At 56.2% G+C, this 26,664-nt stretch overlaps 1 protein-coding gene across 1 annotated transcript; it reads right to left on the bottom strand.

Moving 5' to 3' along the window:
• Positions 1-57: 57 nt before the first annotated feature.
• Positions 58-26,385, bottom strand: FAM3B (FAM3 metabolism regulating signaling molecule B). The gene is made up of 8 exons (XM_040986648.1): positions 26,367-26,385; positions 21,676-21,819; positions 12,623-12,746; positions 9,003-9,061; positions 7,014-7,064; positions 5,682-5,769; positions 4,252-4,384; positions 58-460 (listed from the first exon to the last, which is right to left on the bottom strand). Exons 1-8 carry the CDS (start codon positions 26,383-26,385, stop codon positions 371-373), a joined length of 708 nt encoding a protein of 235 aa, XP_040842582.1. The 3' UTR covers positions 58-370.
• Between the last annotated feature and the right edge of the window lie 279 nt (positions 26,386-26,664).

Raw genomic sequence — 26,664 nt, 5'->3', positions numbered from 1 at the left:
TCTGGTGCAGGTCTGAGGTTTGGAGCATTTGTGTCTGCCCTCACACAGGGCTGGGCACGGTCACCCAGCGCCCCCTCCACAGTCAGCAGGTGCCGTCCTGCCGGGACAGAAGGCGGCCCAGGGCCCGCTGCTGTGGGGAGTCAACCAGCGGATGATCTGTCTCTCTCTGTCTCCCTCTTCTGTCTCAGATAAATAAATAAAACTTAGAAGTAATGTGTGCCAAGACTCTACAGAACCAACAAGTATTCCTTGGTTTGCAACAAACCTAACATACACATCAAATATTGATCATTGGACTTGGAGGGAGGTAAGAGTCTCAGACCACTCCAGGGGCGTCCGTCTACACGAGCGTGGCTCGCGCAGGACCTGCTCAGCGCAGCTCCCTGGGGATGCAGCCTTCAATCTGGATCTCCGCCGGCCAGCCTGAGTATCTGTTCTTTGTGTTATCAGAGTGGTTTATCTGCGGGTACAAAGAGAGCCACATTATTCCAGAAGCTCACCCAGCAGCACCTGCTGCATGCCAGCTGTGGGCCAAGTCCCAACAGTGTCATGCCCTGCACCGAGTGTGACCCCAACTGAAGGTGGCTGTCAGCTCTCCTCTTGAGCAGGTGTCCATGTGGCTTTGGAATGTTCTACAGTGATGACCGTTCTGTGAGCTGAGTCAGACCCCAGAGTGGCCTTGCTGAAGCCAGGAACCAGGAACTTCTTCCGGGTCTCTCATGTGGGTGCAGGAACCCTAGCACTTGGGCCATCCTCTGCTGCTTTCCCAGGTACGTTAGCGGGGAGCTGGATTGCAAGTGGATCAGCCAGGACTTGAACCAGCGCCCATATGGGGGTCCTGATGCTGGCTTTAACAGCCACGCCACGGTGTCAGCCACAGCACTGTGATTTGATCAGTGTCATTTGTCAGAAAGCTCTGGAGCTTGGGGCCTGGGAGCTCAGGTAACTCGGTTTTTCCTTTTCCAGACTGTCTATATGCCCCCCCCCCCAGGTTTCCGTCTGAATCTTGGGGAGAGGGTGTCACACGTGGAGAGGAAATGTGTTCACTCTGCAGACCAGTCTGGCGGGGACTGGCGTGTGACGACCTGGATGCTTCTGGCCCAGGACTGTGGAGCCCCTGTTTTCTGCAGGCAGTTTCTGTCCATCTCTTTCCACGACATCTCCCCAAGCCCAGGGTTTTCCTCCTGTGTCTCCTGCAAGTTTATTCTGAAGCGTTTCTGTTCTTTCTTCATGCTATTGCAAATGGCGTTGGTTTCTAGATTTCAGTTATAGGTTGTCCATTGCAAGTAAATAAAAAAAATGATTTTTAGTCATGCTGCTCATCTCCACAACCTTGGCAAGCTTGCTTATGGGTTTAAATACCTTTTAGTGGACTTCTCAGGCAGGCCCCGTTGTGCAACTGCAAGTAGACAAAGCTGGGCTTCCTCCATTCCCCTGTGCTTGAGTTCCGCTTCGTTTCCTGGCCTCAGTGCCCTGGCCGGCCCCTCTGGACACATTCATCCAGCCCTTGATCTTAAAGAGCCAGTCTACTCCCACCATTTGGGGCAGTGTTGGCTGCGGCTGACACCTGTTGGTGGGCTCAGCAAGTTCCCTGGAACTCCCGGCTTGCTGTGCATCTTGAGCGAGAAGTGGTGCTGAGCTTCTCTGTGTCTGTGGAGAGGTTTGCTGAATTTTTGGCTTTGCCCTGTCCCTGCTCCATGGATGGGGTTTTGGATGCTAAACTATCTTGGCCTTCCTGGGACCTAGCTCACCAAGTCCGTGAGCAATACACTTGGGACGGATGGGCAGTAACCCATGGAGATTTTAAGAACCATGATGTGGTTCCACGATGTGGAAGAAAGCGAGACGCCCATTGAGAGGAGAGCTCAGGTGGGGAACAGGGCTGCAGAAGCAGCCTGGAGACTCTGGGTAGGACAGCAGAGGGGGCAGCGAGGCGGGGCGCGCAGAGGGGCATGGGAGAACTGGGGTGCAGCAAATGCTGGAGCCTTGTGGCTCAGGTCCTGCTCCCAGCACTGAAGCTGGGACTGAGGGGTTTGGCTTGGACGCAGACAAGGGTGTCAGCAATAGCCTGCATCACCGAGGACCACACACAGATCACAGTGGAGGTGTGTACAAGTCCTCCTACTGGGCAGAGCTTCACACACACACACACACACACACACACACACACACACACGATGGACCCTCACCCAAGGGGGCCCGGGCATGGGATGCCTCAGGTGGCAGAGCCAGGGATGGCAAAGGCTGGACCTAAACCCAGAGACTTCCCTTAGACATCTTCACCCATTCTTCAGACTCTGCCCTGGTCCAGGGCCATCCTGCCAGTTTCTCCTCCTGGGGTGATCAGGTGGTGTGTTACCTTGCTCTGAGCATGCCCGCCAGCTGGTCCTGGACTCCAGCTCTGGGATCAGCAGGTAGATGGCAGGGAGGTGGAAGGGGGCTGGGCCCACCAAGGACTCGGCCCCGCCAGCCCAGGCAGGTGGTTCTGAGGGGTACTGCAGGCTGGAAGGCCACAATGGGAAGACATCTTGGAGTCCCACGCCATGACATCTGTCCTGAGAGTGCTCACTGGGGCCAGTGCTGCGGACTCAGCAAGCAGCTCGGGTCTCGGCATCGCTTGAGCCAGCATCCTGTGGTGCCCCTTGGCCACAGCAGCCCTCACAACTCTTGCACAAACTGCTCACGCCTGGTTTGGTCCTCTTGTGTAACTCGGGGGAAGGCAGACGTCACAGACGGAGAAGCTGAGCTGCAACCAGCCATGTGGGCATCCCAAATCAGAGTGTTGGTGTGAGTCCCGGCTGTTCCACTTCCCATCCAGTTCCCTGCATGTGGCCTGGGGAAGCAGTGGAGGACGGCCCAGAGCCTTGGGATACTGCACCCACATGGGAGACCTGGAAGAGGCTCCTGGCTCCTGGCTTTGGATCAGCTCAGCAATCACTGAAGGGCCCTATGAGATATCTGGCCATCTTGGTCCTGATTGCCTAGGGACACTGAGTGACTCCCCAGAGCCAGACTGTGGCAAGCCAAGGGTAATTGGGGAACAGCCTGTCATTGCACAGTGGCTGGGGCCTGGGCAGTTACCTGGCAGGGAGGCTGAGGCCTAGAGAGGCTAAAGACCCCATGTCCCAGTGGCGTGCCTGGCTCACCTGGGCCCTTGTGGTGCAGAGTGGCAGGGTCCAGGGAGGCCCCAGGCAGGGCCTTGCTCCCACAAGGTCTTGGCCATGCACAAAGGAGCTGGACATAATGCTTACCACCCAGTGGTCTGGGCCAGGGCCCCAGGGATCACTCCCTGCTCTGTTGCAGCTTTGGGGCCCAGCAACACAGTGGAGAACACGCATGTTTTTAAATGTACTTGAAGTCAGTCAGGGGTCTCTGTGCTCCAAGAGCATCAGCACGGAGGGTCTTGTCCCGGGATCCCAGGCCACCGGGCACAGGGGCCCAGGCGTGTGGCCTGCTCTGGAGTTTACCCTTTCCTAGCTCCTTGTTGGGGGTGATGTGGGTGCCTCCCGTGCTTCCCAGCCTGGCAGCCACAGCCAGGAGGGACTGGGGCCTTGTCCTGGCCAGTGGTCAGAAGTGAGCTGGCCTGCACACTGCAGACACCACACCCTTGGCTCTGTGGTTTGATAGGATTGAGGGCGTCAAACTCACACAAATCCCAAAGTCATGATGACTCAGACACCGAACTTCACCCTTGCCGGTCGCTGTGCTTATACGGATAAAGACCGACCCAGCACCATGGTAACCACGACGACAAGGACAGATGCCTGGAGAGCCGACCTGCCCTTTTCCAAGGGCTCGGCACACTTGTGTTGGCCTCCCACCCAAGGAAGGAGAGGGAGAGCTTGGGAGCTGGCCACGTAGCTGCATGTGGTGGAGAAGTGACCCCAGTGGCCCCAAGAGGTTTGGGGACCTTGAAGCTTCAGTCAAGACCCAGCTCCAAACCTAAGAAAGGGCAGCGAGCATCTTATACCATGCACAGGCAGTTAAAACCATAGCTGTGGCTTCTCCAGTTATCGCCCCAAGTCACAGCCCTGGCTGCTCCACCCCTCCACCTCCCCACCCCTGTAGCCACAGCCCTGGCTGCTCCACCCCTCCACCTCCCCACCCTTGTAGCCACAACCCTGGCTGCCCCACCCCTCCACCTCCCCACCCCTGTAGCCACAGCCTTGGCTACTGCACCCCTCCACCTCCCCACCCCTGCAGCCACAGCCCTGGCTGCTCCATCCTTGCCCTGGGGGACGCGAGACTCACCTTTTCCTGCTGCAGGTCTGCAGGGAGTTGGAAGCCTTTGGCAGCAAGGAACACCCAGCTGGTCCGGAACCGCATGTTCCGGATTTCTCTGCTCCCAAGTGCTTCTATGGCGTCCTTGGCATCTGCCTTCAGCCTGGGGATAACAGGGAAAGTGTGTAGCTGCCTGCCACTGGGACCTGGACTGTGGGTGGGCGCTCCAGCCCAGAGCAAGCCAGGGTCCCAGTGACCACACCTTTTCGGCCATGGGTCCTACAGCACAGAGCTGTTACTCTCACTTCTGCAAAGCCCTGGTGTCTGGGGTGTCACTGCCTCCTTTCACTCCACCCACTCAATCGTCAGCCTCTGCCATCCTGTCAGCTACCTGCGGCATCAGGAGCACAGACAGGGCTGCCTTGCTATGGTCTGAACAGGCAGCATTTAAAACGAGAGCAAATCAAACCATGTTATTGTGAGATAGCTACAATTTAGAGTAAGCCAAAGAAGGAGGGCAGAAAGGAAAAAAAAAGAACATGGTGACATGGTCCCTAAAAGAATTAAATCAGAGTTCTCCAAGGATTCTCAGGCTCTTGGGATGTTCCATGGGAAAAAGAATCTTTGAGCCTGTGCATTTGAGTGATGTCATGGTCAGTGGCATGCACCGTGGAGGGTACAAGCGTGTCATGGAGGGTACAGGTGCACCGTGGAGGGCACAGGTGCACTGTGGAGGGTACAGGTGTACAGTGGAGGGTAGAGGTGTACAGTGGAGGGTACAGGTGTGTCATGGAGGGTACAGGTGCACCGTGGAAGGAACAGGTGTGTCATGGAGGGTACAGGTGCACCGTGGAGGGCACAGGTGCACCATGGAGGGTACAGGTGCACCATGGAGGGCACAGGTGTGCTGTGGAGGGTAGAGGTGCACCGTGGAGGGTACAAGCATGTCATGGAGGGTACAGGTGCACCGTGGAGGGTACAGGTGCACCATGGAGGGCACAGGTGCGCTGTGGAGGGTAGAGGTGCACCATGGAAGGCACAGGTATACTGTGGAGGGCACAGGTGCGCTGTGGAGGGTAGAGGTGCCCCGTGGAAGGCACAGGTGTGTCGTGGAGGGTACAGGTGCACCGTGGAAGGCACAGGTGTGTCGTGGAGGGCACAGGTATACTGTGGAGGACACAGGTGCGCTGTGGAGGGTAGAGGTGCACCGTGGAGGGCACAGGTATACAGTGGAGAAGTCACCTAACTTCCCTGTCCCGGTTCTGAATACTCTCCTGATTTGGCTTCCCTGGACGGGATGTTAGCTTATTCCAGTTCGCGCAGTTGTGGCCTGCTGGCACTGCAGCCTCCGAGTGCTTCCCAGGAAGGGACCTCACTTGGCACTTCTGCCCACTTCCTCCTGATCCCTAGTGCCCCCACCCCCCCTCTCGTCCTGGGGGGTGGGTCGCCCTGCCACTCACCTGCTGCTCCCGTCATCGTGGGTCACCATGAGGAGCAGGGACTTGGCAGGGGCACTCTGGATAAACTTCGTCATGGGTCCTGAGTTATCTGGGGGTGGTGCAAGGCGGTGCTGGGCTCAGTCCTGGGCACTCAGGTCCCCCACGTGGCCGCTGCCTTTGTGATGTGCTCAGCTTCCTACCTGCCCCTACCCTCGTGGCCTCCTCCCTGCAGCCACAAGGGTCCCAGAACTCAGGTTTCACGGGAGCCACCTGAGGTCGCGGCTCACCATGGCACCCGAGGACCATGCCCAGGACAGCCATGGCGCTCAGGGGACAGAGGAGGTGAGGGATGTCAGTCTGTGAATCAAAAGGCTCTAGTCAGTCACTTCTGCCATCACCTGCAAAGAGCTGGACCCTGACGGCAGCTTCCTTAGGACACAGCAGCCTGGCGAGCTCACAGCCGCCCGCAGGCCACATCAGGCCCGGCACAGCTGTGCTTCAGGACAAGACTAAAGGTTCTACTCAAAGCCGCCATCCACCATTCGGCTCGGTCTTTACTGCTGAGCCAGGGGTGGTCGCGGAGGACACAGGTGCAGGCCCGTGTGGGGCGCGGGCACAGGCGCGTCACGTGTGCAGGCCCGTGTGGGGCGCAGGCCCGTGGGAGGCGCGGGCCCGTGTGGGGCGCGGGTCCGTGGAGGGCGCGGGCCCATGGGGGGCGCGGGCGCAGGCCGGTGTGGGGCTCAGGCGCACGCCAGTCAGGGGCATATGGGAGTTTCCCTTGGTTCTATCCATCCTCTCAGGGCACCTGCTGTCAGCCCTGCTCAGTGAGGGTGGGAAACACTAGAGGGGTGGGCAGGAGACAGGGCTGGGGCTCAGAGGGACCTTGAGGGTTGAGAGGGGGCGTGTGGGGGCAGAGAAAGGAGCCTGGGGGGATTCAGAGAGGGGTCCTAGGTAACCTGAAGGATCCATACAAAGACTGAGGGGGCCAGGAAGGTCAGTGAGCACCCTGGAGGACCGCAGGCCTTGAGGGTTTCGTGGGTTCTCTTGCTGGTCAGGCAGCTCTCACATCTGGGGACCTCACATCTGGGGACCTCAGGTGGTTCCTGCTCATTGGATCCGTGAGCTTAAAGGACACAACCTCTCACTCCCAGCCACCGCAGGAAGGAGATCCCAAGGAAAGGTTGAATGAGAAGAGACAGTGCAGAGAAGGCTTTGGCCACAGACCTCACAGTGTCCGTGCAAGGCCGGGCGTGTGTGAGACACACAGCGTGCTCCACGCTCCCTGCCTGCACTCCTGCTGTCTTGGTTTTATGTTTACAACCCACATTGAAGATAGGAAGGAAAGTTTCTTACCACCTGCGTACATGTCGAAATGCTGTGCTGCCTTCATTTTCCCAGTCACATCTGAAAACCAAGGAAGCAAGGATGTAAAAGGAAGTTCACAGATTAAGTTTGTGCCCCATTAGCCCTGTCTCCCTGTAGGAAACACGCATGACATCACAGCCTATCCACACCAAAACATGTGACGTCACAGCCACCTGCCCTTCTCTCCACCAGGACACTGTGACGTCACAGCCACCTGCCCCTTCTCTCCACCAGGACACGTGTGACGTCACAGCCACCTGCCCCTTCTCTCCACCAGGACACTGTGACGTCACAGCCACCTGCCCCTTCCCTCCACCAGGACACTGTGACGTCACAGCCACCTGCCACTTCTCTCTACCAGGACACTGTGACATCACAGCCACCTGCCCCTCCCTCCAACAGGACACTGTGATGTCACAGCCACCTGCCCATTCCCTTCACTATGACACTGTGATGTCACAGCCACCTGCCCCTTCCCTCCACCAGGACACTGTGACGTCACAGCCACCTGCCCCTTCCCTTCACTATGACACTGTGACATCACAGCCACCTGCCCCTTCCCTCCACCAGGACACTGTGACATCACAGCCACCTGCCCCTTCCCTCCACCAGGACACTGTGACATCACAGCCACCTGCCCATTCCCTCCACCAGGACAATGTGACATCACAGCCACTTGCCCCTTCCCTTAATGAAAACCGTGTGCTGTGATGGCTACCTGCTGTTCCATGCTTGACCGGCCTCAATCCCCTCTTCCTTCACCCTTAGGGATGGTACTTCGGGTTCTCAGGTAGGTAACCCCTGTCCCTGCATTCCATGCCTCACAGGCTCTTGCTATCAGCTCTTTCCAAGCCAGCGAGTTGTGTTGGGACCCCAGGGGTGGCTGGTCCTCACTCCTCCAGGGCCCTGGCAGCCCCTTTGTCACCAAGGGATGGTAACGGCTGGTGGTGTCACTGTCTGCTCAGACTCTGGGCCTCTGAGAGCAACCTGAAGTCCCTAACCTTAACCCTAATGGATGGTCTGAATACCGGCCACACCTTCAGGCAGGCGGCACAGGCATTGCCTGGCCATTTCCTAACTGCTTAATAGACCACCAATGAGGAACCTCTTACCTGTAGGTTCCCACCCAACAGGGAGGGGCCGGAAACACTTAAAACCCCAAGACCCTTCCTCAAACCTGTGCTGTCTCTCCCTCCCCCTCTGAGTGGCCCCCACCCCAGGCTCTCTCCTGGGAGGGGCTTCCCTCTCCCCTCTTCGTTCCCCGCTCACCTGTTCTTTTCACAAATAAACTTCTCGGGCCCGGCGCGGTGGCGCAAGTGGTTAAAGGTCCTCGCCTTGCACGCCCGGGATCCCATATGGGCGCCGGTTCTAATCCCGGCAGCCCCGCTTCCCTTCCAGCTCCCTGCCTGTGGCCTGGGAAAGCAGTCGAGGACGGCCCAAAGCTTTGGGAACCTGCATCCGCGTGGGAGACCCGGAAGAGGCTCCTGGCTTCGGCTCGGCATAGTATCGGCCCGTTGCGCTCACTTGGGGAGTGGGTCATCGGACGGAAGACCTTCCTCTCTGTCTCTCCTCTCTGTATATCTGCCTTTCCAATGAAAAAATAATAAAAATAAAATCTTTAAACAAACAAACAAACAAACAAACAAACAAATAAACTTCTCTGCCTGCAACTGATTCCTGGCTGTGTATTTTATATTAAACTGAGGAAAGGACGCGCCGAGCTTCTCTGGTAACAAGATTCAGCCCAGCCCCCACGTCCCTAGGCCTGCTGCCTGGGCGCTAACTCTGTCGGTCCTTTGCTTTCCATTCCAGCCTCTTTCTGTTTCGTTTCCACCCCATCTGTGGGTGCACAAATTGCATAAAAAGTGTGGCCAGAAAGGTTGACACCCAAACATTGGGAGTGCGTTACAAAGCAAACCTCAGGCGGACCCCACGCAAAGGCCTGCCAAGCCCCTCAGGACACCTGTTCTCACTCACAGTCCACGATGGCAATGTTGATCCCTCTGCCCACGTTTCCAGTCTTCTCTCCTATGAGCCTGGGAGAAAACCTGAGTGTCAGTCAAGGGGCGAGGAGCAGCGGTCCAATCAGGGGCCTCTCGGCGGCCTCTCTGCCCCGCCCACCGGCTGCACCTGCTGCGCGGGATCACCATGCCCACCTACCCCGGGCGTCCACCCTCCCCTCACGGACACAGACCCGGTCCTAGCCAGCAGGATGCCAGGCACCGCCTGGGAGAAGCACGCTGCAATCTCAGAACAGCATCGGGGGGTAGCTCTGGGCATTGCTTTTCTGTAGTGAGGACCGAGTCAGCCAGTGACCCTGAGAACCTAAACTCTCCATCCCTCCCTCCCCCCACGGAGCGCCACACCCCAAGACCCTGGCACCCAGCCAGAGCCATTCAGTGCAACTTATCTCCGCAAGAAAGCACCTTATCTCACTCACTGTTTGCTTTTACTTTTACTACAGATTTGTTTATTAGAAGAGTCACACGCAAAGAGAAACAGACAGAGATCTCCCGTCTTGTGGTGCATGTCCTCAGCGGCTGCACTGGAAGCCAGGGTCCCAGAGCTGCTTCGGCTGAGCTGTCAGAGCTTGGACCACCTTCCATTATCTTCCCAGGGACATCAGCAGGGTTGGAAGTGGAACAGCCAGCACATGGATAGGTGAGATGCCACAGAGATGCTGGCGCTGCAGGCAGCTGCTCTACCCTCTACACCACCACGGCGCCAGCCGACCGACTGTTCTCAAACTGGATGATATCACAAGACTGCTCCTGAGAGTTAGGCCCTAAAACCAGAGAGACGGGGTGACTGTGGCAGCCATGGTGATTCTCACTGATGACCATCTGCAGCGTGTGTGTGTGCAGGTGTGTGCGCGCAGGTGTGTGTGTGCAGGTGTGTGCGCGCAGGTGTGTGTGTGCAGGTGTGTGCGTGCAGGTGTGTGTGCGCAGGTGTGTGCGTGCAGGTGTGTGCGTGCAGGTGTGTGTGCAGGTGTGTGCGCGCAGGTGTGTGTGCAGGTGTGTGCGTGCAGGTGTGTGTGTGCAGGTGTGTGCGTGCAGGTGTGTGCGCGCAGGTGTGTGCGTGCAGGTGTGTGCGTGCAGGTGTGTGTGTGCAGGTGTGTGTGCAGGTGTGCGTGCAGGTGTGTGTGTGCAGGTGTGTGTGCAGGCGTGTGTGTGCAGGTGTGTGCGCGCAGGTGTGTGTGCAGGTGTGTGCGTGCAGGTGTGTGTGCAGATGTGCGTGCAGGTGTGTGTGCAGGTGTGTGTGCAGGTGTGTGTGTGCAGGTATGTGCGTGCAGGTGTGTGTGCACAGGTGTGTGCGCGCAGGTGTTTATCTGCACATGCACACACAGGTGTGTGACTTGCTCAAGTTCTGATCGAGTCTGGGTCACGAGGAGGATGTGGGCCATCCTTCCTCCTGTGTGCCTTGGAACAGGAACGCAGCCCCTGAATAGCCTGTCTCGACACATTTATTGAAACTTGCCCACGCACGTGTCCGCTGGGTCCTTTCGCCAGCTCCCCACCATTGGTTATTACTTGCACACTCAGCAGCAATGCATTCCTGAATGATCTTTACCAATTGTGATTCTTGGGCCTAGCACAATGGTTCAGTGGCTAGTCCTTCCCCTGCAAGCACCAGAATCCCATAGGGGCACCAGTTTGTGTCTCAGCAGCCCCACTTCCCATCCAGCTCCCTGCTTGTGGCCTGGGAAAGCAGTCGAGGCCGGCCCAAAGCCTTGGGACCCTGCACCTGCATGGGAGACCAAGAAGCTCCTGGCTCCTGGCTTTGGATCAGCTCAGCTCTGAGTGCTGTGGCCATTTTGGCAGTGAACCAGCAGATGGAAGATCTTTCTCTGTCCATCATTTGTAAATCTGACTTTCCAATAAAAACAAATAAATCCTTTATAAAAACAACCTGTGGTCCTTTTAATTCTTAAAAATAATCCATCTGCTCAGAGGGCAGCAAGCAAAGTGGATTGTTACAATCATCTCTCCTATGATTGGGTCATGTATTTGATAAACAGTAGGATACATGCCAGTTAGGGCTTAATTCTGATTTTTAAAATGTTGTTTCTTTGCATTTAATTTTCAAACATGCAACGCAATGCCCTGGTTCAGAAATTCACAGCATGTATGCAAAGGGCATTCAGCCAGCGCCTCCCTGCGTGTCCACCTCAGCCGGCGCCCCCTTGTGCGTCCAACTCAGCCGGTGCCCCCTTGTGCGCCCACCTCAGCCAGCGCCCCCTTGTGCGCCCACCTCAGCCAGCGCCCCCTTGTGCGCCCACCTCAGCCAGCGCCCCCTTGTGCGCCCACCTCAGCCAGCGCCCCCTTGTGCGCCCACCTCAGCCAGCGCCTCCCTGTGCATCCACCATTCCGCCCCACCTCCTGTTCCTGTCTCCATCACAATTGGTTCTTCCAGTGTTTGTTTTTATGTCAACATACGTGGGATGTTTAAATCCATCCACATCCATGTTGTGCTTTCTGCACACACGTGTAATCGTGATGTGTGCATGTGTATGTGTGGGAACCCACACGCATGCACATGAGTGCACACGTGTCCCCTCTCACACAGGAGCCAGCCAACTCTACACAGCAGTGCGTCTGGCTTCCTTCGCCTCACAAGCTGGAGACGGTTCTGTGGCACTACTAACGTGTGAACGGGATAAAAATACGGCATTGAGCACGGGGAAGGGACCTCAGCGGGGAGTGTGAGCTGGAAATACTGGCCCAAATTCCTGATTTACAGAACACAGCCTTGCTTGGCTCCGTGCCTTGGAAGTACCCCGAGGCAGGAGCCTCCCCCGGGCCCAAGAGTCCCTGCAGCTCCTGACCCTGGTGTCTGCACGCCCAGTGCCTCACAGCATGACTGCAGCGGTGTTCACTGCCTTGAGGGGCTGCTGCTGGGGCTCAGTGTTAAAGCCTCACTTGCAGTTCTGGCTCCCTGGGAAAGTGGCAAAAGATGGCCCATGTGGGAGACCTGCACGGAGCTCCAGGCTCCTGGCTTCAGCCGGGTCCAGCCCTGGCCTTTGTGGCTATTTGGGGAGTGAACCAGTGGATGGAAGTTCTTTCTTTCTCTTCCTTCCTCTCACTGTCACTCTGCCTTTCACAAATAAATCCTTTTTTTTTTTAAGAAAAATATATCAAGTAGTTTTACATCTATGAAAATAAGTTGACTTTACAGTTAAAACAAATTCTCCCAATGATATCTGCAGGCGCCCACAGCTTCCGGGGGAGGGGGCTGGCACTGCCTGTTCAGAGCAGGAGCTGCCGTGCGTGGTGGGGGTGCAGTACCCACCAATACCCACCACAGCTTCACCCCGATGGAGAGACCGCAAAGGGAGATGGGAGAGCAGCTTTAGCCCACCGAGCTGTGGGTTCTGCGACTTGCTGGGCCCCACGCTCAGTGTAAGCCGGAAACAGCTAGCCGAGGCTTGCTCTGGATGAGACTGGGCCAAGTCCACGGGGATCCCAGAGCCCCGACATCTTCCAGGGATCACAGCGCTGGTTCCGGCCGCACGTGTAGGCTCTCAGCCCTTGGTCTGTGATCAGGGGAGTGCAGAGCCCACTGCCTGCCTGCGCTTTCTCCCGAACCGCGGTACTTACAGCTCATCCTCAAAGCAGATCTTAGCATAGTTATCTCTGCCACCCCCGCTGAGCAGCCGGTAGGCGTAGGTATTGGGGGGACACGAGGTCCAGTGGTCACATTTCTGCCTTTTAGGGGCTGGAGCTGTAACGAAATAGGAAGGACATGGTTGTCACACAGCCGGACCCTGGCAACAGCGGTTTTCCCTCCAGCCCCCAAAACTTCCACTCAGCAGCTCTCATGGTGGACGGAGGGGACCTCCGAGGGAAGAGGCGCCCAGCATTCCTGGGGGGCACTGGGAGGTCCCCAGAGACGCCAGCTTGGTGCAACCACTTTTTGTTTCAAATAAGAACCAGAAGTGCTGAGTAGAAACAGTGATTTCAGGAGGTGGGGAGCTGTGGCCCGGGGCTGTTGCTGGAGCTGGCACTGGTGTGCTGGCCACGCACCCCACAGCTCTGCATTTGTGCCCACACAACTCATACCACGCAGTAGCATGCCACAGGCTCACACGACACCACAACTCATAGCACAACACACACACGGACCTTGCCACGCAGCACACCACAGAAACACAACAAGCTACATACAGATCACACGCAACACACAGCCCATGCAAGTTATCAACATACAACACACAGACACGCACGATGTAGCATATTTCACACATCCTGCTCTTCTACCTGACCCCAGGTGCCTCACGGATTCCACAGATTCGAAGAACATTGTTGGGGCCAGTGTTGTGCGCTGTTGGTTAAACCTCGCCTGTGGTGCTGGCATCCCATATGGGCGCCAGACTGCATGCCGGCTGCTTCCATTCTGATCCAGCTCCCTGCTGCTTTCTCTGGGAAAGCCGTGAAAGATGACCCAAGGGCTTGAGCCCCTGCGCCCACACAGGGGACCCAGTTGCTGTGGCCATTTGGAGAATGAACCAGGATGGAGGGTTCTCTTTTTCTCTGTTTCTCCTCTCTCTGTAAATCAGCTTTTCCAATAGAAATAAATACATATTTACAAAAAGGAAGAACATTGTTGCACTGTCCATTCTGCCCCAACTGATCTACAGCTTCAATGCAGTCCCCATCAAAATCCTAATACAGTCTTCCCATAAGAGGAAAAAAAAAATTCTAAAATTTTTAGGGAACCAATAAAGACCCAGAATAGCCAAATAAGTCTTGAGTTTAAAAAAGCAGGGGCCAGCGCAGTGACCTAGTAGCTAAAATCCTCATCTTGCATGTGCCAGGATCCCAGATGGGCACCAGTTTGTGTCCTGACTGTTCCATTTCTCATCTAGCTCCCTACTTGAGGCCTGGGAAAGCAGCAGAGGATGGCTCAACGCCTTGGAACCCTGCACCCGTGTGGGAGACCCAGAAGAAGCTCCTGGCTCCTGGCTTCAGATCAGCGCAGCTCCAGCCATTGTGGCTCACTTGGGGAGTGAACCAGCAGTTGGAAGATCTTTCTGTCTCCTCTCCTCTCTGTAAATCTGACTTTCCAATAGAAATAAATAAACCTTATTTTATTATTATTTTTTTAAAGCAGGCAGCATTATCCTATTTGATTTTAAGCTTTTCACAAAGCTACAACATTGAAAACCTCTTGGCACTACGATACAAACATACAAGTGCGCCCACACACTGCCATGCATCGCCAGCTAAGTGCCAAGGTCACACAACGACCACAGGACAAGCCCTTCAGTAAACTGCACTGGGGAAACATCTCACGCAAAAGCCTGAAATGGATCCTCATCTACACACACACAAACTTCAAATCAAAAGCCGGAAAGCAGAAAACCGGAAATTGCGAAACTACTGAATACACAAACACAAACAGGTGGCAAGCTGCATCTTGTTGGTCTTGGCCGTGAGCCTTGGGAACATGGCTCCCAAAGCATCCGTGTGCCACAGGAGCAAGACCAGACGCGGAAAACCAGCAAGCTTATGCAAACAGGGAAGAGATGAGCTACAGCATGGGTAAAAAGGATTTGCGAACCCGACATCTTAAGGGCCAGCCCGTGAAGTATGCCAGGAACCCAAACAAGCCAAGAACAGGAAGATGAAAAGCCTGATCCAAAATGGGCAAGGCCTGGACAAAGGAGGCATCTTCCCAGAGACGGCATGCCAATGGCCGTGAGGCACTCACAAACAGCACACACCGTGGGGAAGTGCAGGGAAGGCCACCGCAAGGCAGGGCCCATGCCTGTCAGGACGGTTTTTATCAAAGCCACGGATGCTCACAGCAGTTGGTGAGGGTGCGCAGGCAGAGGCACGCTGGCACACAGCTCAAACGGAAGCAGAGCAATCGTTAGGGAACCTGGTGCGAGGTGCCTTGGGAAGTTAAACACAGAACTCTTCCAGGCATCCCACTCGTGTGCCCACCTCCACAGGAGACACAACCCTCCTGTTGAGGCATCACCCACGTGCCCAGGTGCCCGGTGTCATCCACAACCGGCTGTCAGCTGATAAAGGAGCAAAGAACACACAGCACGTGTGTGCACGACAGCACACTATGCATCTTTAAAACGCAGACCCAGGAGCCTCATTCCTGCCACCCACGTGGGAGACCTGGAGGAAGGAGCCCTGGCCACTGTGGCCCTCTGGCGAGCAAACCAGGGCATGGATTTCTCTGTAGTCTAACTTTCCATCTCTGTGTTATTGCGCGTTTAAGAGAAAAAAAACTGTGATCTTGAGAAATATGAAGATAAAAACAAATGAGGTCCCTGGAAGGTCCCCCGGCCTCTCACCCACACCCACCATCTCCTTCCCTCCTCACCTCCTCTGCCCTCACCCCTGCCTGCCAGCTCCTTCTGTGCTTGCCTCCCCCAACCCCTCACCCCTGCCCACCAGATCCTGCCCTGCTTGGCTCTCCAGGCCTCTGATACCAACAGGCTCTGTGAGCCCAGGCAGCACCCTAAAGAGCCTAACCTTGCCTGCTACACTGGCTGCCCAAGGTGGGGTAGTGGCAGCTCCCACACAGATCAGGTGAGGGGAGGAGACCTGGGCTGGACCACTACCTGCTCTGTGTCCCCTCTCTTGCCTGCTCATGGCAATTGCAGGGGTCAGGACTGGGTGGCCAGGGCAGCAGGGCCAGCACAGTCCTGGACAAGAATCTGACTGCCCAGCATGGCCAGCCGGGAAGCCCAGACACTGGTGGCTGGGACGGCCATCATACGGTCCCTAAGCCTCCACCTAGGGGATCAACAGCATGTAGGGGCAGTCACCCGGCCAGGGCCCTGCAGTTGAGGCAGACACCAATGCCTGGGAGCAGGGGTGGGGTGGGGCAAGACCACAGTGACTGGCCAGGAGTGAAGTGTCCTGTGTGTTTTCCCACCTGTTGCCAGCCGCATCTGTATGCACTGGCCACATGCCGTACCCAAAATGGCGCCGGCCGGAGAAGCCACACCTTGGTGCCTGGTGGAGAGTCACGTAGCTTTCGCAGTACTGCGCAGGCACCTAGCGCATGCGCAGTGAGCTGCGGCGTGGCCGGCGCGTGAACACTGGGGACTGACGAATCCAGTCGCCCAGGACCCTGCGTGATCATGACACCGACCTATCATCGGCGGAGGCGGGGCCAGTCAGCACATAAGAGCAGGCAGCCTGCCAGGGTCAGGGCCCTTTCCTCTTCCTCATCTTGGTGTGTACAATAAAGATTACCACAGAAGACTTCACTTGCGTCTGCCTCTTATTGCTGGACGATAGGAGTCATGGGCGCGACACATAAGCCCCAGTGTACTACTTAGGGTGGGTGAGAACACGTGTGGCCCTGTGTGGGCGTGTGGAGCTCCACATAGACACGTGTGGCTCTGTGTGGGTGTGTGGAGCTCCACGTAGACACGTGTGGTTCTGTGTGGGTGTGTGGAGCTCCATGTAGACACGTGTGGTTCTGTGTGGGTGTGTGGAGTTCCACATAGACACGTGTGGCTCTGTGTGGGCGTGTGGAGTTCCACATAGACACGTGTGGCTCTGTGTGGGCGTGTGGAGTTCCACAGACACGTGTGGTTCTGTGTGGGCATGTGGAGTTCCACAGACACGTGTGGTTCTGTGTGGGCGTGTGGAGCTCCATGTAGACACGTGTGGCTCTGTGTGGGCATGTGGAGCTCCATGTAGACACGTGTGGTTCTGTGTGGGTGTGTGGAGCTCCATGTAGACACGTGTGGCTCTGTGTGGGCATGTGGAGTTCCACGTAGACACGTGTGGCTCTGTGTGGGCGTGTGGAGTTCCATGTAGACATGTGTGGCTCTGTGTGGGCGTGTGGAGCTCCATGTAGACACGTGTGGCTCTGTGTGGAGTTACATGTAGACACGTGTGGCTCTGTGTGGACGTGTGGAGCTCCATGTAGACACGTGTGGTTCTGTGTGGAGTTACATGTAGACACGTGTGGCTCTGTGTGGGCGTGTGGAGCTCCACGTAGACACGTGTGGTTCTGTGTGGAGCTCCATGTAGACACGTGTGGCTCTGTGTGGGCGTGTGGAGCTCCACGTAGACACGTGTGGTTCTGTGTGGGCGTGTGGAGCTCCATGTAGACACGTGTGGTTCTGTGTGGGCGTGTGGAGTTCCATGTAGACACGTGTGGTTCTGTGTGGGCATGTGGAGTTCCATGTAGACACGTGTGGTTCTGTGTGGGCGTGTGGAGTTCCACGTAGACACGTGTGGCTCTGTGTGGGCGTGTGGAGTTCCATGTAGACATGTGTGGCTCTGTGTGGGCGTGTGGAGCTCCACGTAGACACGTGTGGTTCTGTGTGGGCGTGTGGAGCTCCATGTAGACACGTGTGGCTCTGTGTGGGCGTGTGGAGCTCCACGTAGACATGTGTGGTTCTGTGTGGAGCTCCACGTAGACACGTGTGGCTCTGTGTGGGCGTGTGGAGTTCCACGTAGACACGTGTGGTTCTGTGTGGGCATGTGGAGCTCCATGTAGACACGTGTAGCTCTGTGTGGAACTCCAGGTGTTCATGTGCAGTTCTGGATGGATGTGAGCAGGTGCATTTGCTGCCCAGGAGGCACCTGCTGGCTCTCATGCGTCCTCCTTACCCTCTGGGGTGAATGGCTGTAGTGACTGCAGGTGGCACAGACAGGCCTGGGATCAGGCAGGGTGCCCGAGGTTGTGCCTTGTGAGAGGGCAAAGGCCACCCAGCCTGGGAGTCGGGAGCAGCGCCAGCATCCTTTGTGGTCCCGTGGGGAGCTGGCTTCTAAGGCCACCCAGGTCCTGGACGCCCAGTCAGAAGGTGACGCAGCTGCACCTATGACTCCCTGCCAGTCCTGCAGAGCTCCTTTCCTGGGAAGGCTGGTGGAAAGGGGTACCACTGGGGGCTGCCAGCTGGTTTGCCACCTGTGTGTATATGTAGTTCTCACCTGGCTGGAGCAAGGTCAGTATGAAGAATTGCAGAAGGCCAGTGGAGTCCCGGCCACAATGCAGAATGGGAAACAGATGGACCATAAACCCATGACGGACAAACAAAAAGCAGTGCCAAGGCTGCTCAGATGAAAGGCACTTAAATGCAGACGGGCACACCCTGGGGTGCCCCTGCCTTGCCCCAGTCCCCACAAAGCCTGAGGGAGCTCCGAGACCCAGGGCTGTGGTGTGTTCATACGCCAAAACTCGGTCCAGTTCGTCCTTGAGGCTGTGTGCAGCATGAATGCCCAAAGTTAGGGCACAGACCCTCCTCGGCCACTGTTCACTGTCCTGAGGGGAGGCTGATGGGCACATGTGGGTATCGCAGACTCCAGGCCTCGGCTCCTGCACCCCATCACAGTGCCCTTGCCAGGCCATCCCAGCTTGGGACCACTGTGGTCCTTCACCTGGCTGCGGTCCTCTGACCCTACGCTGATGTCTGCGGTCCTGGACACTTCACTTCTGCCTCTTCTCCCACTGTGCGGAGTCACCCCCACTTCAGCCTGCCCATTTGATGGCTCAGCCTGGGGCAGGTATTGTGGTGTTGTGGGCCTAAGCCTCTGTCTGCGATGCTATCATGCAGGCTCACTTTCAATCCAGCTTCCTGTTTACGGCCTGGGAAAGCAGCAGGAGATGGCCCAAGTCCTTGGGCCTCTGTGCTGTGGAATCTGGTCACAAAATGGAGTCACTTTGGTTCAGGCCTGCACGAATTTGCTAACCTGTTCTTTATGCATCTGTATAAGAGGCTTTGTCAGCTTCCTGCTCCTTGGGCCAGGTCACAAGGTGTAACACGCCCTGCCAGCAACCCTGAGTTTCACAAATTAATACTGTAAGATTTGTGTTGTACATTGTTCCTCCCCATGGCAGTCTCCTGTGGCTGCCCAACTGCCCTGGTCCCCATGGCTGTAGAACCCACTCCTTTTTTTTTTTTTAAATTACATTGCATTATGTGACAGTTTCATAGGCTCTGGGATTCCCCCAAACCCTTCCCATACCCTCCCCCCATGGTGGATTCCTCCGCCTTGGTGCAGTATTACAGTTCAGAGTCAGTCAAGATTCTTTCATTGCAAGCATAGAGTCCAGAAGCTTATTGTCCAGATAAATCCAATGGTTTCTTGGGGAGATCATCTCTGGTCTGAAGGTAGAGCCGACAGAGTATCATCCCAATCAATTAAAATCCACAACATAACATCAACAACAATTTACAACATTATAGAATTAATTGACATGGTATTGAATAACCAATATGTTAAAAAATGCAAGTTCTTAACCACATCCTGTGACTACTTCATTGACATTTCAATTTTAGTTTATATACAACTGGCTTCTATCCACCTTAAAATGGCTACAGGGTACTATTCAGCTGTCTCATGTCTATTTTCATTTTAGTATTTATCAGTTTATAGTGTTGAAGCATAATTTTGCTGAACTTGTCGGATTTTAGGGTGGTCTAAACTGGCTTATAACTCTAACAAGGCATATGTCAACAGTTGAGGTGCAGACCAGTTTTAGGAGGGGTGTGCAGAGAAATCTTCAATATCTCAGTGAGGAGTAACTAATCTTTGTGTCCTGCCTAGTAAGGTATGTGTGAGTCCACGCTGACTGTTTCCTGTCTGGTTCTAAGCTTTCCTTGCTGTTCTCTGTCGATCTATCCTAGTGTGTGTGTGTGTGTGTGTTGGAAACCCACTCTTTCTAGCAAAGCCCTTCTAACCATCACGTCAGGGTCACTCTGGTGGGAAGGGGAGCTGACCCCGGCAGGCTGGTTCATCTGACTCCTCGATAAACTTGGCTGCTTTGCAGAGTTGTTCAGGCTGCACTTCTTGGGGAGAGGCTCGGGTTGGCTGCAACAGCACCCAGGTGGGAGACTCAGAACTTCCTGGTTGCTAGGTTTGAACTGGCCCAACTCTGCTCATTGCTGCCTGTTGTGGAGTGAAGGAACAGACTGAAGAGCGTGCTTTGTAACTTTGCCTTTCAAATAAAAATTAGGTCAATCCCACCCCTATTCCCCCCCCCCCTTTTTTAAAGTGCTCATCCATGCTTCAGCCACTCAAGTCCCACAGGTTGTTTCTGGTCACTGGCGCCGGGCACTCCCTGTCCACGGATCGGGCACTTGGGACATTTGAAACAAAGGCTTCCCAGCATCTGTGTCACCTGCCCGAGCAAAGAGGAACCCAATTTCCAGAACCAGTGCTGAGAGCGGGGATGGCGGCTCACCCTTGAACTTAATCCAGAGTCAAGGACACCACAGGCTTGCCATCCACACGGGAGCTGGGAGCAGTGGACAGCAGGGCACCTGGGCAGTGGGTGAGGCACCCCCAGAGGTCCTCACTGGTCACAGCAGTGATGTAGCTGTGCTATCCCCAGACTGGTCCTGGGAGCCATGTGTCGCTGCTGCGCCCGGCCATTCCCTCCAGCACGCCCAGCTCCAAGGCCCAAAGAGTCCCCAAGAAGCCACATGTAGCCCCTCAGTGGAGCTTCTAGAAGGAGCCAGGGCTACCTGACACACCTCGGCCACCACCTTTGTTACAGTGCCATGAAAGTACCCCAGTGTGACCCCAACACACAGGTGCCTGGCCCAGCCTAGTGGGAAGCTGGTCACCCCATGAATGAGCCCCCTACAAGGGCTGGTCAGGACAGACCACAGTGTATGGAGACAGGACACTCCATGGGTCTCGCCCTGGCCCTGGACCATGAATAGGTGTGTAAGGGGCAGGTCCCAGGAAAGTCACTGCAAAATCCCACAGAAATAGGAACTAGGCAGCCTAGCCAGTTCCTAGAAAGTTCAGGAAGTTCTTCTTCCTTCTTTTGGTTTTGGCCACAAAAGACTTTATCTGAAAGGCAGTGGCTTTAAGAAACTTTTTTGAATCACTGTGCAGTTTTTAGAACTACCTGTTAACTTTTCTACTTCTCTTCTCTATTCATAGCTGCCAGCCTGGCCATTTGCACGTGTTAAATAGACCCATGTTATCTACACTGGAGCTATATAAACTCCAATACGGGAATAGTTTAAAGGATTTTGAGGGGAAGCCATTCGTTCTGTGATAACAACCTAGTCTTTCCAGGAACTTGGACCATAAAACTGGGAGTAGAATGACTCAGCGCCGTGTAGCCGCAGGAGCCAGGGCAGGCACCCCAGGGACAGGGGCTTCGGCCTTGGGGTCCCGGCCCTGCACCCCCACCTGTGCTTTCTGTGAAACCAGCCCTGGCAGGTGCAGCGGGATCTCAGGTCCCACTCCACCCAAGCTTGCAGACTGCCCCTCTGTGCCCTGCCGAGACTTCAGACCCGCCCTTGTGTTTCAAGGCCCCTGGGCACTGGGCCTTGTTGGATTTCAGGCTCCTGTGCGCACTCGCACACACCCCCTCTCTCGCGCTGGAGCTGTGTCCTGCTCTCGGCCAGCACTGGAAGCTGGACAGCAGGTTCCACCGTGCCCACAGCTCACCTCCTCCAGGCTGGCAGTTGCAAGCACCTCTGCCCACCCACATTGTCCACTCCGAGGTTCTTCTCACAGACGCTCCTCTCTACCTCCCAAGACTTTAAAGGCGACTTTCAAAAAGCTGCTTGGTCCCTGAGAGGCCCCTAGGATGACCCTAGGGTCAGGCTGTGTGTTGGGCCCGCATGAGTATGGACAAGCCACCCTCATCCAGGGCTGGGGCTGCGGAGCCCAGGCCGGCTGTCCCAGGCCACAGCACTCACCTTTGAGGACCGGCTTCTCCCCGATGCTCCGGATGTTGTACACCGCACTGGACAGGGGCGCGTCGGGGATGAGCTCCGCCAGCAGGTACCCCGAGTACCAGGCGCACACGGAGGCGAAGACGAGGAGCAGCACCCTGAAAGCACCTGCAGGCAGACGGCAGAGCACTGCACATGACCCTCCCAGCTTCCCCTGCCTTCCCCTGCCCCAAGGCGGCCTGTGTCGGCCGCACCTCTCGTGGTGGCCAGGAGGGGGCGCACGGGGCAGCCGGCTGCTCTCCAGGGCAAGTTGTGTTGGCTGCTGGTGGCTTGAGTCTGGCACATCCTCCAAAGGAGGAAGGGAAGGGATGGTCAGACCCGGGGGGGGGGCGGTTTGGGGACCCCCCTGGTCAGCCGCAAACGCATGTGGCCTCCAGGCTGTGGCTGGAGGTACACTTGAGACTTTACCGTGTCGGTGGGGGGGTTGGAGGAGCAGACGCCTGGCTGTGGTGGGGGGGTGCCATGACGGCCTGGGGCTGCTGCATACCCAGGGGCTGTCGGAACAGGTGAGAGCTTTGCTCTTCACCCCGGAGCCTCCTCGATGCATGTCCAACCAGCGGGCAGTTCTGGCCCACGGCCTTGTGCCCATGCTCATTCCCAAACTGGACCCCAAGCCCCCCTCTCCCAGCCTGGGGAAGCGCGTGGCTCCTCTGCCCGCTGTGCCTGCATCTCAGCCCCCCACCCCGTGTTTCCAGCACCTGCAGCTCCTGCCCTCCGTGCAACACACACTGCCCCACTTCCTGTGGGCACAGGCTATCCGTACCCCCACCTCCGCGCTCTCTGCCTCCTGGATTTAAAACAAGACGCTTCTTTCTGCTTAACCTGAGGGTTTTAGTTCTATGTCCCCAAGTACACAATTCAACATCACTTTTTTTTCCCTCTTCCGTTTCTTACAAACCTAAGCTCGCTGGAACAATATGCAGGGATGGGAGAGGGGAGACTTGGGGGGCAGGGAGCTGCAGTTCCTAGGGCAGTAGAGGCAGCAAAGGCCGAGAGGACGGGAGGACAGCAGGCCTAGACCCTCTCCTGCAGGCAGCCTGATCCTAGGGTCATCCTAGGGGCTTCTCAGGGACCAAGCGGCTTTTTGAAAGTCGCCTTTTGTCCTCCTCCGCCCAGCCCTGCTCCTGCACAGGTGCCCCTACGTGCCTGAGGCCTGCAATTGCCTGTCCTGCGGGCCAGCTGACAGCCTCAGCGGTACGGAATGCACTCACAGGTCCGGGAAGTCCGCTGTGACAGCTCCCAGCCTCTTCTCAAAAGTAATAAACTCATATGGGTTCACATCCCCCACTGCACCTGTTGCTTGGTCTCCTGCCAGCAGGAGAGCAAAGGCCAGGTCGTCACACGGAGAGCAGTCAACAAGCTGGCCCCTGGGCAGGCGTGTGCCAGCACATACGTGTGGTTGTACATGTGTGTACACGTGTGTCCTGCCCTGATCCCTCTCATACACACAGGGTCTTGGCAAGTCCCTGTTCCTTCCCTGAGAAACAGGAAGAAAGCAAAGTTGAAGCCCATGGTATCAGCCAGGCTCCGGCGGGAGGATCCCTGGAGTCCCAATTCCCCCCAGCCCCGTGCACCCGAACAGGAGCCCACGTCCTTCCCCTCGGTGCCCGCCGCCCTGCAGCACTGGCCACACCCACACCTCTGGAGTGGTGAGGCTGGCAGGGCGAGGGGAAGCAGGTCTTGGGCTCCACCATCATCACTGTCCTGGCCTCGGAGGTTCTTGGGCAGAAGGGCTGGGAAGGGTCACTTCCAGGGAATAAGCAGGTGGGTTGCTTGGTGTCCACATGGAGGGTTCAGGCCCATGGGCGGGAGACACGCTGGGTGGTGCATCCCCGGCCGAAAATCCCCCCTCACCCCGAAAACACCTGTCACGAGCCAGAGTGGCAAGGGCAAAGTCTATTCCTTGATCATGGACAAATCTTTCCCTCTGGAATGACAAGCTCCAAGTGTCCCTGCAAGTCACACACCCAGATAAACACCCATCTGGCAGAAAGGTCCCCACCAGGCAGGGCTGAGCTGGACGACACCAGTGTCACAGGCTGACACTGCTCGGTGTTATCCCAGGGTCATCTGTGCCGGAGCTCTTCGAGGCGACGCAGGAGCAGTGCGGAGCCAGCCTGAAAGTCAGAGCACAACTTGGGGCTCACACATCCCAGTGCCGAGGTCAGTCCGGACGGGTCTCGGGTCCAGCTGCCTGCTCATGTGTGCCGGGAAGCAGCAAGGAGGATGGCTCAGGAGTGTGGGTCTTTGCACCCCCATGGGAGACCTGGCTGGAGTTCTGATTCCTGACTGAGGCCTGGCCCAGCCCCAGTTGTAGTGGGCATTCGTGCAGCCAGTCATTGGGTGGAAGCCAAGATGTCTCTCTCTCTCCCTCTCTGCTCCCTCCTCTCTCGCCCTTCGCCTCCTGTCGCTTTTAGCTAAATAAGATGAAGAGCCGGCAGCTTCAAGCAGGTCTCCCAGGTGGGTGCAGAGGCCCAAGCACTGGGCCGTCCTCCACTGTTCTCCCAGGCACATCAGCAGGGAACTGGATCAGAACTGAAGCAGCAGTATCTTGAGCTAGCACTCCAGTATGGGATGCTGGCACTGTGAGTAGCAGCTTAACCCACTGCACTACAATGCCAGCCCCAAACAACAGTGTTCTAACAGGCCATCTACGGTGTCACCGAATGACCGTCCCCCATGCCCGGGTGCTGTTTGACGGCAAGGAGCCCCTCCCCTGCCTTTCCCCTTTGCAGGCACAAGAGGGAAAAAGACAACACTGCAAGCGTTCGTCCCGGCCAGCTTCCTCCACCTCTGACCCTCCACCTAAAAATACAATTAAAAATTTAAAAAGCACAACTGATTATAACTGGATCATATTAAAAATACCACGAAGACGCCAAGCGGTGCAAAATTTGGTTATAAACACGACACTATTGACGGGACTCTTCGAAGGTTACGCAAGTCTAACACCTTGTATTGCGCGTTATCGGTCATAATTGCTATCATAATGTGAAGGACCCAGAGGCCCAAAGGCGCAAGGTTCCATAAAACCTTTTATGTCCTTCCTACAATTCTGTGCTTCTTCATGATGATGGCTAATAATTTTATGAGTCCAGCCATGACTGTTCCAAATCCCTTGCCTGTTTGAAGTCTTTCTTGTGATGCACAATTTTGCCTTCTCCTCTAAAAACACTTCCAAGACTTCTGAGAAAAATACAGCAGACTCACGGTGCTAAGAGCCGGAAGGGATTCTAATCAATTGGCTGTAACTTTAAAAGCATCTAAAGACTTCTACCTTAAACTTATGAGTAAGGAAAATAAAAGCATCTAAAGACTTGAAGCCAGTTGCCGAAACCGGCTTGCCGTCCTGTCCTGGGATGCGTGCCGTGTTATGCGTGTGCCCGCGTGTGGCCATGTTGATACGCCGTAGCAGCCGCTTCCACTGGCTTGCAGATAACAGGACATTCTGCACACACACCAAATCAAATCAAATCAAACCCAAGCCTGGATTTCAAGGCTTTTGCATTAAAACACACTCGCTTCTTGATCCCACTTTCTGTGAAGTTCTGGAAGCAGCTTTACATACAGATATATATGTATTGCACCAGTTAGCCAATAATCCACAAGTTATTGAAAAGAGTTCATGAATTATTTTTACAGGAAATATAAAAATCTTTCACATACACACAATCAAAGACTAAACTATGGCTTTTCCACATTTGGGAATGGAGCAGGTGGGGTTAGGACACCCTGGCGTGTGGCCATGCCACCATGAGGCTGGTGTGGGCAGAATGCGGTCAGCACCCAGTCTCACACCCTCACTGTAGGACACCTAAGGACCCAGGGGAAAGGGCTGAGATCTTCCAAGGAAGCCAGCAGAACCTTCCATCTGCACATGCACGTGTTTGCATAAGACCGCCCTGCCCAGGAGGGATCAGGAGGGAACAGCCAGAAAAGGTACATGTGACAGAAGCTAGAGCGGGCCATGAGCCGGAACCCAGGACTTTGGGGACTGAGGGCTGCAGATGGCAGGTAAAGGGCAGGGAGAAGGAGCTGGGAGGCTCCGGATACAAGGACAGAGCCAGGAAAGCTGCCTGGCTGAGTGGGTCCCACTGGGTGCTATACACCCATAAAATCACCTAGGCACAACAGGAAACCAAAAACCTCCCAGGAAGACCAGCCCAGTGTATGCACTAACCACTGGTCATCTTTACAGCGCCAGGTAGTTGGGGCATCAATGAGGAGAAAGAGAAATGTGGGGCCACCATCAGCTGCCACTGTCCCCTGGGGCTCTGAGGGGGCTGTCCCACTGTCTGCTACCCCACCCGGGCTTTCTGAGCAGCAGTGCGGCAGAGGGCTCACAGTGCCCAGGCTGACCCTGAGGTGGGGAGCACCAGGTCCTGGCAGGCATAGGCTCCCCACCCCCAGGGAAGGAGGAGGCAGGGAGAGGCACGTCCAGGGACCCGCCTGTGGTTAGCCTGAGGACAGTGTCACAGCCACCATGGCCCCGTGCACCAACCCGAGATGTGGGAGCAGACAGACAGAGTCCCCCAGGAAACCCAGCCTGCTTGTGCACTCTTGATGCCAGCCCTGCTGACAGCCCCAGCCCAGGCTCTGCGTGCGAGGGCCCACAGGGGTGAGGGCTGAGTACTCCAACCCACTCCCACACTCACCAGCAGCCACAGGTCGCATCTTTCAGCCGCTACTCCCCGCCTGCCTGGCCTCCGGTGAGTGCCTCTCAGAGAGCCGGCAGCAGACGCACTAAGACTAGGGCCAGGGCCAGGACACGCCCTGGGGCAGGGCTAGCAGCCAGGCGGGGCGAGGGCGGGCCAGGTGGGTGAGCGTCCGGTTGGGTAATTACCAGGAAGGGACCTAACAGGCTTAAAGGTCACCGGCCAGGGCGGGTGCATGGGGCAGTCAGGCAGCTGTGTGGCGCCGGCAGGTGCTTCTGCTGTGCCCAGGGCGAACACT

This window comes from Ochotona curzoniae, unplaced genomic scaffold (genome assembly GCF_017591425.1).
Source record: "Ochotona curzoniae isolate NIBS_2020 unplaced genomic scaffold, NIBS_Ocur_1.0 contig_4516, whole genome shotgun sequence".
Taxonomy (NCBI): domain Eukaryota; kingdom Metazoa; phylum Chordata; class Mammalia; order Lagomorpha; family Ochotonidae; genus Ochotona; species Ochotona curzoniae.
This window is presented reverse-complemented; position numbering and strand designations above follow the sequence as displayed.